Below are 16,382 nucleotides of genomic sequence, written 5' to 3'. Positions count from 1 at the left end.
TATTTGTTTGGTTCTCTTATCTTTTCACTATCTGCTCCACGGGGCCGTTTTACAACATTATTATTGTACCAGCAAACATCCCTCCTCCATGGGCCATATGAGTGCTGTGGGGCGGTGTATTTAACATAGGGTGAAACGGGGTGGAATGTTTGACTGCTTGGCTGTGGCTCAAGCAGACATTTTCATGCCTAGTCATTGAACACGAGCTGACAGACATGACAGGAGTTGGATTCCGATTCGGGTCCTTTGCGACTCACAAGGAACATATGGTCTGACTGTCTGAGCCAAGCTTTTTTATGTTAGCACAGGGTGGTAATGGTATTTGGCCAGATATTATCGGCATATCGTTTATTTTTTGGTGTTGAGACAAAGAAGGAAGGCTGGTTCATTGGTGAACCCCTAGGTTAGGGGTCTTCGACGTTTTCAGGCCAAGGACCCCTTAGTCTAGAGAGAGATGAAGCAGGGACCCCCACAGTCTGTTCTAGGTTTCATATAGTTTCATTGTTTGACAGCACAATCGTCAGTTTATTTTGGACTCATGTCAATTTGTGTTTTCAGATATTTAACCACTTGAACCTTCAATACTTAAACTTCACATTTAACTCTGTACTTAGTCTGCTCTTTTCCCCATCTACACCAAAGCTCTTTGCCGAAAATAGCCGATCTACAAGCTCTCAACGCCTCACAGCACGAGGCGTTGTGAGCTTGTAGATCTGCTATTTTTTCAGAAAAAAAGTTATCAGAAAAATGTTTTCTATCACTCAACGATTTATAGGACCCCCTTGGGGTCCCATACATCCTGTTGAAGACCCATACCCTAGGTACATTTCCAAGCAGTGTCATAGTGACTCTTTCTATTGGAGAAAGTGTGCGTTTGTTCGTCAGTGTTGCAATCCAGCTCAGAAGGTCTAAAAACATGGAGATTCTGAAACAAAGCCTCTAGTCTCCAGTAAAAAAAGTTTGGCAGGCGGCTGTAAATGCCTTGGGTCAGACAAACATGGTTGAGTATGACGCTAATAACTTGCAGGCTTAGGTTCATTTAGGCTAATTGTAGGCTATTGATTTGAACCAGTAACGTACATAATGTATGTGGGGTGGTTTACGGTCGCAGACGTAGTTATTCTTGACACATTCTGTCTCCACTATAAATACACTGTTGGTCCCCCGGTTTCTTTCTTTGTCCGATAATGGAGACAGAAAATCTTTTCCCACAGACTTCTTTGAGCAGAGTATTAGTCAAACTGTTTCACAGTGGTTTGGCAATAAGTAGAACACAATATAAACAGACTTTTCATCATGGGTTTTAGGCTTTGGCTTGGCAACTGACTTAATGGATGACAAGTAGCTTGCGAGGGAAGATGTCTTTATTATATTTTGCTTCCCATAACCTACAGTCAGTGGGTTCTCAAACGGTGTGCATTAAGACAAGTTTAGGTGTGCTGTGAGATTTATCATTTCTATATAAATGCTATAAAACTATACAAAAAGTTATGAAAGATTGCAATTTACTATATCAGTACTTGGTGTGTTCTCATTTCTTTATACGGGGGCAGATTCTGTACAAAGAATATATCTCATCCTCATTTTGGCATTCAATGTATATATTTGCCCAACTATTACTGGAAATAGCAGCACAATCTCACATGTCACATCATAATGCAATTTGTAAGCTTTAACTCTTGAGTGAAACCAAATGTTTTTAAACATCTGCATTACTTAATTTACAAGAATATTTTTTTGCTTGTTTGCCGGTTACCTCTCCTATGGTACCACATCAATACAGCATGGAATTAGCCAGTAGCTATGCCCTAAAAGCTTTGCCCTAAAAGCTTTTGTCCAATGCTAGCTTAGCAACCGGCAGCTTGCCAAGGCAAATCTTGGCAAGCAGGAAGTTATTCTAAGCATTGGACAAAAGCTTTTTGGGAGGGGCATAGCTACTGGCTAATTGTGAACAAAATCATATCCAACGTTAACATAATATACACAATATTCTACGTTTTGGGGTCTGAGAGGCTAAATCTCATCAAATGGTGGTCTGTGGCTCAAATGTCCAAATAAATAATGGACCTTGATGTGAAGCCTTACAACCCGTCCAGTAACTAATCCCTCCACTCGGTTCCCGTCCAGGTGCCAACATTAACGCCCAGACAGAGGAGACGCAGGAGACGGCGTTGACCCTGGCCTGCTGCGGAGGCTTCCTGGAGGTGGCCGACTTCCTCATCAAGGCCGGGGCGGACATCGAGCTGGGCTGCTCCACTCCCCTCATGGAGGCTGCACAGGAGGGCCACCTAGAGCTGGTCAAGTACCTGCTGGCTGCAGGTGAGAGGGCCCAGAGAGAGAGAGAGAGAGACCAAACGCACACTAGGATTGCGATCAGGGCAGGAATTTCATGGTGGCCATGAAGTAATGGATGGAGAAGAACGCCTGCTCACTGTTTATATGCTCCAAAAAACGTACTTTTATTATAGGCAACTGCAACGTTTCGACTTTACGTCTTCATCAGGCAAAACCTTTTTTTTTTTTACTTTTGCCTGATGAAGACGTAAAGTGGAAACGTTGCAGTTGCCTATAATAAAAGTAAGTTTTTTGGCGCATATAAACAGTGTGCGGGCGTTCTTCTCCATCCATTATCTCATACTTTGATGTCCAGCACCTGGCCTGAATATAGGCTTGAGATGTGCACACAATCTTGTCTATGAAATGGTGGCCATGAAGGCCATGGCCGCCGTTGCCCCTCAGTTTGGCCTTGTGCCCCTGAAACGAATGGCAAGATCTAAGGCTTCAGCTGACTGTCCCACTTTCTGCTCTGTCTCTTTCTTGTCAATATGTAGACAGTAAAGACACCGGTGTCTCTTTCTTGTCATGTAGACACTGCAGTGTCCATTGTTGAGATTCTGTAACAAGATTTTAAGCCAATCGTTTGTTAATTTATGTAAACAAAAGTTTGCCATTTGAAGGCTTGCTATTATTTAGCATTGTACGGTGGTGTACCTACTCAATTGTTTTGGCGTTGGATTTTTGCCTCAACGTAGGACTCAATCCTTTTTGTGTGGCACAATTATTATTCATGATTTTTGTACCTGCTTTGGTGTGTGCGCTCTACCCTTTATTTGGAACAAAAATCTTTCCTAACCACTGGTATTGTTGTTGTTCAGGGGCGAACGTTCACGCCACCACGGCGACGGGAGACACAGCGCTGACGTACGCGTGTGAGAACGGACACACGGACGTGGCAGACGTGCTGCTGCAGGCTGGAGCCAACCTGGTACGCATCAAGCACACCTTAATGCTCAACAATAACACACAATTCATCTTGCTTTCTTTGTGCTTTCTGAAATGGGCTTTTTGTCACCCTGATTGAGCGTGTTGTTGTCGTGGTGTTTCCCTCCAGGAACACGAGTCGGAAGGGGGGAGGACTCCTCTAATGAAGGCTGCCAGGGCGGGACACCTCTGTACTGTACAGTTCCTCATCAGCAAAGGTCAGTTCAATGCACTTCTATAGCGCCTTTCACAAGTTCAAGTTTATTCACCATTTGCATTAAAACTTACATTGAAATGCATTGGAATTTGCTCAAGCACGCTTTGACACAATGCCTAGAGGTGCCGTCAGATCCAACCGGGTGTTGTAGGCTGTTAACTATGGATGCTCTGATCGATCAGTGGCCGATTTAAATTAGCCGATTTATTCAATTAATGACGCGATCGGTGATCGGGCGTCTCTGATCCAGAAAGCTGATCTTTTATAATATAGCTTTTTTGATGCACTTTTACTTTTCTGGACTTTTACTTGTAACAGAGTATATCTACATTTTTTTCCACCAATAATTAATATTATTAATCCATTTTGGTTATGTGCAATAATGCAACTGCAGACATCCTTAATAGGTATATTAGTTTAAATATGTTTGAATTCCTGTTTCTATAATTTGCAATAATTCAACTGTATGGCATGTTAATATTTTGTATTTGACATTCTATTTTGTTACTACATAATAGTTAATACTTCTGCACAATAAAGATATGTTCAACTAACATAATAACTGATCTCAATACGTAATTAATCAATAATCATCTATAACAGAGATTAAATATTTTCCTTTGAAAATGAATCCGTATCGGCAGATCATGAAAAAATAAATCGGTGATCAGAATTGGCCTCCAAAAACGTGATCGGAGCTTCCCTACTGTTAACTCAAAACTTTGACCCTGGGAATTGAACAGATTATGTTATTACAGAGAAATGAACTGGTCTTGACATGTCCCCCATCTGTTGAAAATGTCCTGACTAACTTAATGGACACTCAGTGTGTTGTGACCTGTCCTGTCCAGGTGCTAACGTGAACAGAGCGACGGCCAACAACGACCACACCGTGGTGTCTCTGGCCTGCGCTGGAGGACACCTGGCCGTGGTGGAGCTGCTGCTGGCGCACGGGGCTGATCCTACACACAGACTCAAGGTAACGCACACACGCACGCACGCACGCACACACACGCACGCGCACGCACGCACATACGCGCACGCACACACACACACACACACACACACACACACACACACACACACACACACACACACACACGCATGCACGTTTGTAATACGCAGTGGTGTAAATTAACCAAGTACACTTATTGAAGTAGAATTTTGAGGTATTTCTACTTTACTGGAGTCTTTCCAATTTTCAGTACTTTTACTTCTACTCCACTGCATCTCAGAGGCAAATACTCCACTACAATTATTTGAAAACTTTAGTTTCTAGTTACTTAGAGATTTAGATTAACCATTTAAGCCCTATATACATTTTGGTCATTTGAAAATAGCTGATCTACAAGCTCAGAATGTGTCGTGATGCGGCGCATTGTGAGCTTCATTGTGAGCTTGTTGATCTGCTGTTTTCAAAATATTTTTTTATACATTTGAAAACTTGAAATGGGACATTCTTCATAACAAGAACTTTTACTTTTGGTACTTTGAGTACATTTTTATGCAGATATTTCTGTACTTTTTTTTGAAAGTATTTACTATACTTGTGAGTTAACGCATTAGGATTACAATATTATGAATGAATTTCCCCCCTCAGAAAATCTAATAAAACTCCATTTGTTTGTGTTGTCAGGATGGTTCGACCATGCTGATTGAAGCTGCTAAGGGAGGCCACACCAACGTGGTGTCCTACCTACTGGACTACCCCAACAACGTCCTGTCTGTCCCCGCCCCCGACCTGTCCCAGCTCACGCCCCCCTCGCAAGACGCCTCTCAGGTAAGCCATCGGGTGACATTGACTGCAAGATTTACCTTCAAACATCACAGTGGTTAAACAAACAGACCTTAAGTCACAGTGGTTGACAGCAGCCCCGCCCGCAGTCATTTGACTTTGCGCAAGACAGATTTTTAAGTACACCATCAATCTTCTGTACACCTGAAGACAAATCCCTTTCTAATAAGTATTTAGCATAGTGTGTGTGCAACTGTGCATAGTGTATCAGAAGTGACGTGGCTCCCTCCTGCAGGTTCCTCGTGTCCCATTCCAAGCGCTCGCCATGGTGGTGCCCCCCCAGGAGCCAGACCGCGCCCCTTCAAACATCACCACGCCCCCGCCTGTCGCCAGCAAAGGTGACAACCCTCGCAACTTTATTATGCATTTAGAAATCTTTACATTCATTCACAAAATTATTTAAATAAAATAATACACGTAGTTTTCTCTTTTTAGAAAAAAATAAATTAATCCTCCATTTTATTGTTGGTATATTTTATTCAGTTGTTATTCACGTTCTTGCTTTTGTATTCAATTACTTTATTTTTATTTGTTTGTTTTGATAGACAGAACACATGATAATCCATGACATCCATATCGTCACTGTCGGGCAGAAACCTTGTATCTTCAAGTTTAAAAATGTTATGTTTTTTCGCAAAGTAACAACCGTCGAACAAACGTAGTGAAAACAGCCGATCTACAAGCACACAACGCCTCGTGGTGCGAGGCGTTGTGTGCTTGTAGATCATCTGTTTACACTAGTTTAAATCATTAAAAAAAGAAAAAAAAAAAACAAAGCGAACGGTTTTGGTTTCCACCCAACAACGACGATATACAATATGTTATCCAAACAACATCCATATACAATAATATGTGATCCAAACATGTCGACAAGTCTTTCAACACAATCAACCCTCTCTCTGTCCCCACTCCTAAGGTGCGTCCTCCAAACAGCGGCAAGCGGCCCTCCAGCCCAGCGGCGGCCCCACCTCGGCGGGGGGCCGGGGGGGCCCCGAGGTGGAGCCCCTGCCGCCCTTCCACCTGTGCCAGCCTCTGGAGTGCATCGTGGAGGAGACGGAGGGCAAGCTGAACGAGCTGGGCCAGCGGATCAGCGCCATCGAGAAGGCCCAGCTGCAGTCGCTGGAGCTCATCCAGGGAGAGCCGCTCACCAAAGACAAGATCGAGGAGCTGAAGAAGAGCAGAGAGGAGCAGGTGAGGGCACCGGTACGCTCCGTGCACAATATATAATCACATCTAGATAGATAGATAGATACCTTTAATATATAATCACATCTAGATAGATAGATAGATAGATACCTTTAATATATAATCACATCTAGATAGATAGATAGATAGATAGATAGATAGATAGATCAGGGGTTCCCAAACTTTTTTGTCTCAGGGCACCCCATAAATATTTGTTTAATCCGAGGCACCCCTACATTATAATTTTCACTCCCAGCACCTTATATTTATAGCATATCGTCGTCGTCGCGTGGAAACCTTGTATGTCCAAAACCGTTCGTTTTGTATTTATCATCTATAAAATGTACTAAACTAGTGAAAACAGCAGATCTACAAGCACACATGGCGAGGCGTTGTGTGCTTGTAGATCGGCTGTTTTCACTAGTTTTGTGCGACAGAGGTTTCTGCCTGACAGTAATGATATTTTAGTGGTTATGTTGCGAGGAAAACGTTGAGATAATAGCCAGTTTGGTTAGAACTGACTGAAAATAACTTTATACTTCAAGTTTAAAATGATACTAAATATATTTTCAAGTGTCCAAATAAATTCCAAATATTATCAAATGATCTCGCGGCACCACTGGACTGCCGCCGCGGCACCCCAAGGTGCCCCGTCACCCACTTTGAAAACCCCTGATCTAGATAGATAGATAGATAGATAGATAGATAGTTACCTTTATTATCCCAAGGGGAAGAATCAGTCGCCCAGAGGCAGCAAAGCAGTTTAAGGTTACAAGGTTACAGAAGTAGAATGAGATGACATGAGATATATTTTATTAATCCCAGAGGGGAAATTTAGGCATTATAGCAGCATAGTGTGACAACAAAAACAAATGAACCACTGGACAAACAAGGACACCACAAACATAAATGGACACATTCACAAACGACCATAGTCGGCACATGCCATATGCACAAGGGAGAAAGATCTTATACTTGTAGGTTGTGCAGTCTGATGGCAGTTGGCAGGAAAGAGAGTCTGTACCGCTCCGTGTGCATTTTCAGGGGGAAAGTGAGCCTCTAGCTGAAGGTGCTCTTCCTGTCCTGCAGATCACCATAGAGAGGATGGGAGGGGTTAACCAGGGTGGACTTTAGTTTGTCCCTTATCCTCCTCTCTGCTACTGACTGCAGCCCTTCCATTCAGAGGCCAACTACTGAGCCGGCCTTCTTAATGGTTTTGTTGAGCTTGTTCAGCTCCCAGGCCTTGATACCTCCCCAGCATAACTACTGCATAAAGCAGGAAAAAAAGAAAGTCACAAAAAGAAGAATATTTACACGGAGTGTCGAAAAAAGATGTTAACGCTCATAAGTGTCACAACACAAATGGCAATACCTAAAGCACAACTAATCAACGCAGTACCAAACAAAAAGTGTCCCAACAGTCAATGTTAAGTCAGTGCTACACAAGTATCTCACCGACGTGTCAAACTAAACTAGTTTGTTTGTCCAGTAAAAATAAAATAAAACATTACACATGCTTTTCACCCTTATAGACCATATCAGATGTGTGCTCAGAGTTAAGTTTATTAAGGCTTCCTTTCATCTATGCATTGTTGTTGACTTAACGAGCACCTCTAAACCAAAAAACTTCGTGTCGTGGGAACAAAGATGATTTTTTACATTATGGTCCAAAAGGTTTGTAAGGTTTCTGCCCGACCACGGCTGCAGCGGCGACGACGTCACAACAAACCTTTTCGACGCGCTACTCGGACGATCCGCAGGGTTCCCACGGTCATGAAATTCCTGGAAATATTTTGAAATTAGAAAAATATTTTTCCATTACTGGAAATGTTTTGGAATTGATCAAGGGTCCTGGAAGGTCCTGGAAAAAAATAGCTATGCGTTGTCTTTGGTTATTGATTTTGTTAATACCTCTGAAATGACAAATTTAACATTGGCCAAATTGTCAAATATTAGAGGCAGAAATTGTGAAAATAGTAGATCTACATGCTCACAACGCCTCGCATCGTGAGGCGTTGTGAGCATGTAGATCGGCTATTTTCACAATAAAACCGTGTTATACAAAATTCCTCAACTCTCTTCAAATATGATTATTTCGGGGGTCACGGCCTGAAAAGGTTGAGAACCACTAGCATTCACTACCTGTCTTTGGGCATTGCGCATAGGAGTAAGCGACTCGTTATTGAGCTGAATTATTGTTATATACGGTAGTCCTGGAAATCGGGTTAAATATTCTGGAAACGTTTTGGAAAAGTTTTGGAAAATGAATTGGTAAAAATGAGTGGGAACCCTGTTCTCGGACAATCCGACACAAACGCTAAAGTGTGTTGCGTCTGTCTTGAAGGTGCAGAAGAAGAAGAAGATCCTGAAGGAGCTGCAGAAGGTGGAGCGTCAGCTGCAGCTGAAGACGCAGCAGCAGTTCACCAAAGAGTACATGGAGGCCAAGGGCCTGAAGGAGGAGCAGGAGGCGGGCCAGAGCCAGGGGCCCGGCCCCGGGCCGGGGGCCCTGCACGGGGCCCTGCCCACCGTGCCCCTGGGGGCCCTGGCGCACGCCACCGGCTCCGACACGGACGAGGAGGCCACGCACAGGGACGGCGTCGGACCGGAGGAGGAGCAGCCGGGAGAGGAAGGGGAAGAGGTACGAAAATACGAAACCCATTTAAGACCTGGATCACTCTAGAGTTTAACCGCTTTAAACATTGTTATGCTTTAGCTGTTAAAAAAATAGCAGATATACAAGCTCGCAGCGAGCTTCTAGATCAGCTTTATTTTAATCTTTGAAAATGTTCACATAAGTCCACAGTCTAAAGCCTCATTCACACTACAGATATATAGTTGAACGTTTAGCTTGGTAATTCAATGTAATCTCAATGGAAACCAGCTTTAAAGCTTTCAAAGCTTCGTTCTCAGGGTCTCCTGCATCTTTAAAGCTGGTTTCCATTGAGATTACATTGAACGTTCAACTATATATCTGTAGTGTGAATGAGGCATAAGGTTTCTTTATCCTTCTAAACCCTTCTAAACTTTTTCATGTCAAGGACCCCTAGAATTGTATGTATTTGGCCTTCGACCCCCATCTCTAAATGTATCAGGGACCCCCCAGAAGCAAATATTTGAGTTACAAATGTTCAATTTAAAGATGTTCAAAGATTTGGAAAAAATATCACCATAAAAAAAATAGCAGATCTACAAGATCTTCTATTTGTTAATAGCTAAAGCATAAAACAATGGTTAAAGTGGTTACAATTTAAAGTGACACAATTCCAGGTCTTAAAGGGTTAATTCAAGTTCTCAAGTCGCCACGATTTAATTCATAAGAGCCCCGAAGTAGTCTGACGTAATTTATGCATTCCTACCTGGGTTACCAAAATAATTACATTTTCTCCAGAAAGGGACTGTATCAAATATGAGTGTCTGACTATCGTAAACGATACAGAGCCACCTCCCTGACAATGGCGCCAGGACAATTTGTTTTATTTTTGGATCACAATTGTTATATGAGACAATTCTAAGATGACACAATGTTATTCTCCATAGAGAAATGACTCCATAGAGAAAGTGACGTCAGGACTTCAGTACTCTATTTGGATTTCATAGAAGCCAGCTTGTCTTGCATGAAAGCATGTTACGCAGCTGATAGAATAAATACATAAATAGACCATCTACAAGCTCTCGATGCATGAGTGAGCCATTATCATGATTTTTTTGTTTTCTTTTTAAAGGAGCGTTTTGAAGTAGTCAAACTAGCAATATGTGTGGAAGCATTTTCCATAAAACCCTAATGGTCTCAGATATGTCATAAAAGCAAAGGTTAAAGATGTTTTTTTCAGTATGTAGAATAGCAGCAGGCCAATATTACTAAAACGTCATCATTTTACATATTGGGTTACTGTATATTTCCAATTAGTAGCCCGGGCGTTTAATTAGCAAAATCATTTGGAACCCCTGGCGTTTAACCCATTTGGACCTGAGGCTGATTCTAAAACGCTAACCTATGGTTTTTGAAAACCTTCAAATTCAAAAAAATGTAAAATTTGTGATGTTGATATATGTATAGCAAATACTAATGAGACAGAGGTTGCATCCAGTTTAAAATGTAAAACAATTATAGGTGGCACCAGGTCTAAATCGGTTAAAAGAACCGGGCTGCTATTTGCAACAGTATTTGCGTCAATTTGAATGGCGGCCGATACACAAAACAGTGTCAGACCCCCCCCCCCCCCCCCCCCCCCCCCGGTGAGTGTGGAAATATACAGTAAATCAGTTGTGAGATTACATTTTTGCTTTAATCCATGACCACCACTGAGTGTACTTGTATGTCCAACACAGTTGCTTTTCAGGAAATTGTGGAAAAAAAGAAAGAACCTTTGTTCCAATGCGGGTTGGGATCCGGAACCGCAGGAACCGGATCCAGCATTGAGGAACCCCAATCGGTTCCCTCACCTTTGGAACCGTTTGTCACACTGGTTTATCACACAGTCAGAGCTGGTATGTGGACCTCACGTCTGCTATACAATTACAATGCTGGTGGTTCTCAAACGTTTTCATTTCATAGACTACCATAACTCTGAGAGTGTACAAATGGAATGTGGACCCGTAAGGGTCCATTTGTACACTCTCAGAGTTAGACCTGTAACGGCTCATTTGGAACCCCCTATAGCACTGGTTCCCAAACAATGGGTTGGGACCCATCAATTTTTATGGGTCACAACTAGACTAAAATTCCCATTTTCTTGTCCCACATAAAAAAAAAATATATAACATGGACGATCTACAAGCTCACAATTCGTTGAGAGCTTTTAGATCGTCTGTTTTCACTAGTTTGGGTCACAGGCTAAAAGGTTTGGGAACCACTGCCCTATAGGAATCATTAGGCCCACTTCACCTCTGGGACAACCAGATCTTATTTTATTGTTTTTTTGTGTTCAATCTGTGTTTTGTGATATTTTAGTATTTCAGTATGACTAGTGATGCATTTTGCATCATATGATGCAGCAGGATGCATCATATGATGCAAAATGTGTTGATTGTGTCCCAAACAACAATAAAATAAGATCTGGTTGTCCCAGAGGTGAATTGGGTCTTTAAATGGAACCATTAAGGAATCAGACGGTTAAGAGGTTAGTCATGGAGGCTAAGGAACCTGAATCATTAAAATCCTAAAGGATCCCAACCCTAGGGATCCAGTGTAGTTATTTAGTCACAGGCTCTGGTTAATACTCTTCATTGGTTAAATATTTATAAAACCATCAGACTTCACCACTTTCACTTTAAAGTGTTTCAAAATAGCAAAAAATAGAATGTAGATATCTTAGGACTGGTTGATCACCTTTGTGGGACGCTTTAGTGTGATTTAGATAAGGCATAGATTTACGAAAACCCTAAGTGTCACACATGTCACATCCTCCTGGTGAAGCTCCTCACCTTCAAGTCACACTTATCGGAAGAGACTAGAGAAGAGATAATTGAAGGGCTAGAAGAGCTTAGAGCACTGCTTCTGAAAGAAGGGTCCGGGCGGGGACCACCGGGGATCCAAAATGGACCTTTTAAGTCTCCAAGCTTCTTGGCATGGTGACTAAATTGGGAGAAATAAAAACTAAAACTAAAAAAGATGCTAAAGTTGAATCTGCTTCCTCACCGGGTCAGGAGGAAGAGGACGAGGAGGAGGACGATGAAGACGACGAGGAAGAGGAGGAGGAAGGCTCGGAGGAGGAGGATGAAGAGGAGGAGGTGGAGGGCGAGGACGTGGACTACGCCAAGCTACCTCAGGTGGACACCATCCTGTACCGAGACGGACCGCAGCCGCCTCTCCCCCCGTCGCCCCTGACGCTGCAGCAACAGCAGCAGCCCCAGCCTCCGCCCCTGCCTCTCCAGGCCGCCTTCGTCCCCATCCAGCCCCTACCGGACTACAACCCCGCCGAGTACCCGGGCAGTACCAGCCCCGAGCTGCAGAGGGTGCTGGCGGGGCAGCAGATGCTGGGGCAAGTGCAGCAGCAGCAGCAGGTGCTGCCGGGTCAGCAGCTGGCCGGGTTGGGACCTGCGGGCATGCTGAACCAGCAGCAGGCCCCCGACGGACTCATGGTGGCCACGCCCGCACAGACGCTCACGGACACGCTGGATGACATCATGGCAGGTCAGTGTCTGTGTGTGCACGTTAGGTTTTGCTATAGTTGTGAGGGCCAGATGTTCCTGCAAAGAATAGTAGAATTTGAGAAATCGACTGTGTAGGGACAATATTTCTATCGTGGACCTCGGAAGGGAAATGTTGTTTTCATGGTTAACAGACATTTATAGGGTTAAGGATGCATTTACCTGGGTTCACGTTTTTAAAATGTATTAAATAGCATACGATACAGTATACAAACAAGGAACTGGGGGCAGAGAGTGGGAAAGACCCACTCTATCCAGTCAGCTACTGGTGTGTGCCCCTAAACACATTTTCAGTTGAAAATAAATAAATGTTTGCTACCGAGGTGTTTAAGGTGGTGTTTCTCTTGCGTTGCAGCCGTGAGCAACCGCGTGCCCATGTTGAACACTACCACCTCGCCCACGCCCCTGTCCCAACCGCCCTCGCAAACGCCCGCCAACATGGCCTCGCCCCCCGCTGTCCTGCCCCTCTACCCCTCCGTGGACATCGACGCACACGTAAGTCCTCCGGCCGTCTACACGACACAGACAAACATTTGTATGTACTGTCATGCACGCATGTTGAATGAATTTCAACATGTGTTTGTTTTTGGTTCTTCCTTCTACCGCAGACGGAGAGTAACCATGACACTGCGCTAACGCTGGCCTGCGCTGGGGGACACGAGGAGCTGGTGTCTGTCCTCATCGCGCGAGGAGCCAACATCGAACACCGGGACAAGAAAGGTATGGACGCTTCCTACGCAGTCGGTGCCTATTTATACAATCGGCTGTGTCCACGGGAGGGAAGCCGGTCAGGCAGGGAGGGCATTTCTGTCAGTGCACTAGTGACTTCTTCCAGGTTGATCTTCTAGACGCCTGTTCAGTGCATTGTGGAACCAGAAGGAATAGCGTGTTCCTCCGTGACAAACTGTACAGACACACAGATCACTGCACATAAAGTGCAGTTCATGAGTTCGACAGCTACCTTATTGAAATACCGCATGGATGCGTGTGGATGAAGGACACTTATTACACTTTGTTAATATAAAACATAAACAACCACTCAAAGTGTTTCTCAGGCTGTTAAAATGACCCTCGTACTGCAGTAATGGGTCATTGTCCTTTCTTTGTACGTTACTCTGTGACAATGTCCTCAGAGTTGTGGGGTAATTCCAATAATGGAACCAGGCTTTTTGATTTACTTGATTCAGTGTTTTGTCCTCTGTAATGTAATCAGCTGTAATGCTGCCATCCCAGCAAATACTGAAATGCACTGATAAATAATAAACACCTGACTTTAAAAGATCTGAGTTTCCGTAGGAAGAAAAGTCTAGACTCGGCTAGCTCAGGCCTTCTGCAGTTTTTTCCCCATCCTATCAGGTCTAACTAGAAAACAATGATGAGTACCTGAGACGAAAAGCCCATATTTTAAAATTTTGAATATAGATAGACCACAAACTAGAAGTTTTTAATCTGTTAAATTCTTAATGCACTCCCCCCTCGTGTTGTTGAATTTGATTTTTTTTACTTAACTCATATATATTAGGAATTTTAAGACATAATCCTTATGCAAAGTGGAAAAACTGTGTATCTCCAACAGTTTGTGGAACTACAGTATAAGTCTGTACAAGCAATATTCAGCAGACAAAGGGAGCAGATAACATTAAAACAGACAATTGAACAAAATGAGGGAGGAGTGCGTTAACAATTTAACAGATTCAAAATCATTAGTTTGTGGTTTACAGTCTGGTAAATCAAAAAATATCTATATTAAACAAAAACAAAAGAAATATGGACTTGGACTGTTATTCATCTCAGGTACTCAGGATTGGACAGCTAGAAATACCTGGACATTTGGTAAATTACGACCGGGGATAATAACTACACAAAATCCAAGTGTAGTTCAGATGGAGCATAGCAAATGTTATATTATATTTGGTTAGTGGGCCCTTTGCGTATAACCCATTTAGGCCTAGAAATGATTGAATGCTTTAACCAGTGAAAAATAGCAGATATACAAGCTCACAGCGCGGCACTCTCGGTGCCGCGCTGCGAGCTTGTAGATCTGCTATTTTTGAAAAAGTCGTGAAAATGTGTGCAAATCTTTGAATATATGTATTTTCAAAGCGAACGTTTGTAACTCAATTTTGCTTCTGGGTGGTCCCTGGAACTAGATATTTTGAAATGGGGGTCCGTGGCCAAATACATATAATTTATACTTCACATGAAAAGGTTTAAGAACCACTGACATAGTAGTCTCTCAAGAACAGACTAACTGAGCTCCATTTAAGTGAAAAGGACCTTTTCTTTGACGATGGCTGGCCAGATTGTTGACATAGAAACCTAGGTTTTTTCCAAAAATCTTTGAAGGATTCAAAAGACACTTATAGAATCGGGTCAAAATTCTAATTTTCACGATTTTTCAAAAATAGCAGATCTACAAGCTTGTGAGCTTGTATATCTGCTATTTTTCAATAGTTAAAGCATAAAATATTGCGTCATAATGTGTTCAGGCCTAAATGGGTTAAGGGTGTGATTTGTTCCCAAAACATGACAAGTGACCTCGTGAGACTTCAATGTTAACTGGTTTGAAATGTCGTTTTGGGACACCTTGGGTTATGTCACGGACGTGACCGGTCCATCTATGCAGACCATTTGAAACTAGATTTTGTGTAAACTGGAGATCTAGGTTTCATAGTGACCGGAACATAACATTTTAAGTACAAATGACAAAAATGTCTTTTCTCCCTCTTCCAGGTTTCACCCCTCTGATCCTGGCTGCCACCGCCGGCCATGTCGGGGTGGTGGAGGTCCTCCTGGACAAAGGGGGCGACATCGAGGCCCAGTCGGAGAGAACCAAAGACACCCCACTCTCTCTGGCCTGTTCTGGGGGAAGGCAGGAGGTAAAACCACTTTTAAAAACTCACCACTTTCAACCAGGCATCTCCTGTTTTGGGGCATGACATTATAGGCAAAAAAGCCTGGCCATCCATAACCTGGAATCCAGACTGATTCGCTCCGTTCAGCTGACTTTTTTAAGCAGTGCTCCTAAAAGAACAAAGTGCACTTTGCGTCTCTGTGAAGTAAAAAAATATATAAATTAAAGTCAGCTGAACTGAGCCAATCTGTCTAGATTTCAGGCTAAGCCATTCAGTTTACCCGGTACTGTATGTGTCGTACTCGTAAGTGTAGTACGTTTAGTAACATCAGTATCACACTTGTGTGCCTAAGCATAATACAGTGTTAAAGTTACTATAAAGTGTATGGATTGGTACTGGTATTGGAACACAGAGCATTGGGTCTTGTGTGTGTGTGTGTGTGTGCTCTCAGGTGGTGGAGTTGCTGCTGCTGCGGGGAGCCAACAAGGAACACCGTAACGTCTCAGACTACACGCCTCTGAGCCTGGCAGCCTCCGGAGGCTACGTCAACATCATCAAGATCCTCCTCAACGCCGGGGCCGAGATCAACTCCAGGTGAGGAGCAGCAACTTGTTCTGTTTAGGTCGCTAAAAAGAACTCCTGCAAGGAGTATTGTAATGATGGAGGACTGTGGGTCAAACAGTCTGTGTTTGTACTCGTGTTTGCCACTTCTTTGCAAGATACAAACATTGACACCTATCCATTGTTAACTGCTTGGCTCCCACAGAGCGAGCTGTATAGAACAGTGGTTCTTGGGGGGATTCCGGGGGGCTGGCCTTGGCTAAACCATTGATAGTTAAGAACCAAATAGACCCCTACAGGTCTGTCAGAATGGAACCAAATGAAACCTAATGGGTCTGTTTGGTTCCATTTGTACACT

The 16,382-nt window shown here is 43.2% G+C and overlaps 1 protein-coding gene across 12 annotated transcripts in view; it reads left to right on the top strand.

Annotated features, from left to right (window-relative positions):
- The window catches only part of ankhd1 (ankyrin repeat and KH domain containing 1), a 63,747-nt gene that overhangs the window by 27,825 nt on the left and 19,540 nt on the right, over window positions 1-16,382 (top strand). For 3 of the 12 annotated variants that reach the window (XM_080745981.1, XM_080745973.1, XM_080745979.1), the window contains exons 10-23: window positions 2,128-2,319; window positions 3,156-3,265; window positions 3,392-3,479; window positions 4,330-4,457; window positions 5,115-5,258; window positions 5,509-5,611; window positions 6,190-6,464; window positions 8,803-9,096; window positions 10,788-10,946; window positions 12,105-12,591; window positions 12,964-13,103; window positions 13,217-13,328; window positions 15,342-15,487; window positions 15,915-16,057. In XM_080745981.1, the coding sequence (XP_080602107.1) occupies window positions 2,128-2,319; window positions 3,156-3,265; window positions 3,392-3,479; window positions 4,330-4,457; window positions 5,115-5,258; window positions 5,509-5,611; window positions 6,190-6,464; window positions 8,803-9,096; window positions 10,788-10,946; window positions 12,105-12,591; window positions 12,964-13,103; window positions 13,217-13,328; window positions 15,342-15,487; window positions 15,915-16,057 (2,521 nt within the window). Of the gene's footprint in view, window positions 1-2,127; window positions 2,320-3,155; window positions 3,266-3,391; window positions 3,480-4,305; window positions 4,458-5,114; window positions 5,259-5,508; window positions 5,612-6,189; window positions 6,477-8,802; window positions 9,097-10,787; window positions 10,947-12,104; window positions 12,592-12,963; window positions 13,104-13,216; window positions 13,329-15,341; window positions 15,488-15,914; window positions 16,058-16,382 lie in introns of all 12 variants that reach the window. The other 9 variants (XM_080745983.1, XM_080745974.1, XM_080745982.1 and 6 more) reach the window with 4 other exon arrangements.

This window comes from Nannobrachium achirus (assembly GCF_963921795.1).
Source record: "Nannobrachium achirus genome assembly, chromosome: 17".
Classification (NCBI taxonomy): Eukaryota; Metazoa; Chordata; class Actinopteri; order Myctophiformes; family Myctophidae; genus Nannobrachium; species Nannobrachium achirus.
The sequence above is the reverse complement of the archived record's forward strand: the minus strand, read 5'-3'. Positions and strand labels throughout refer to the sequence as shown.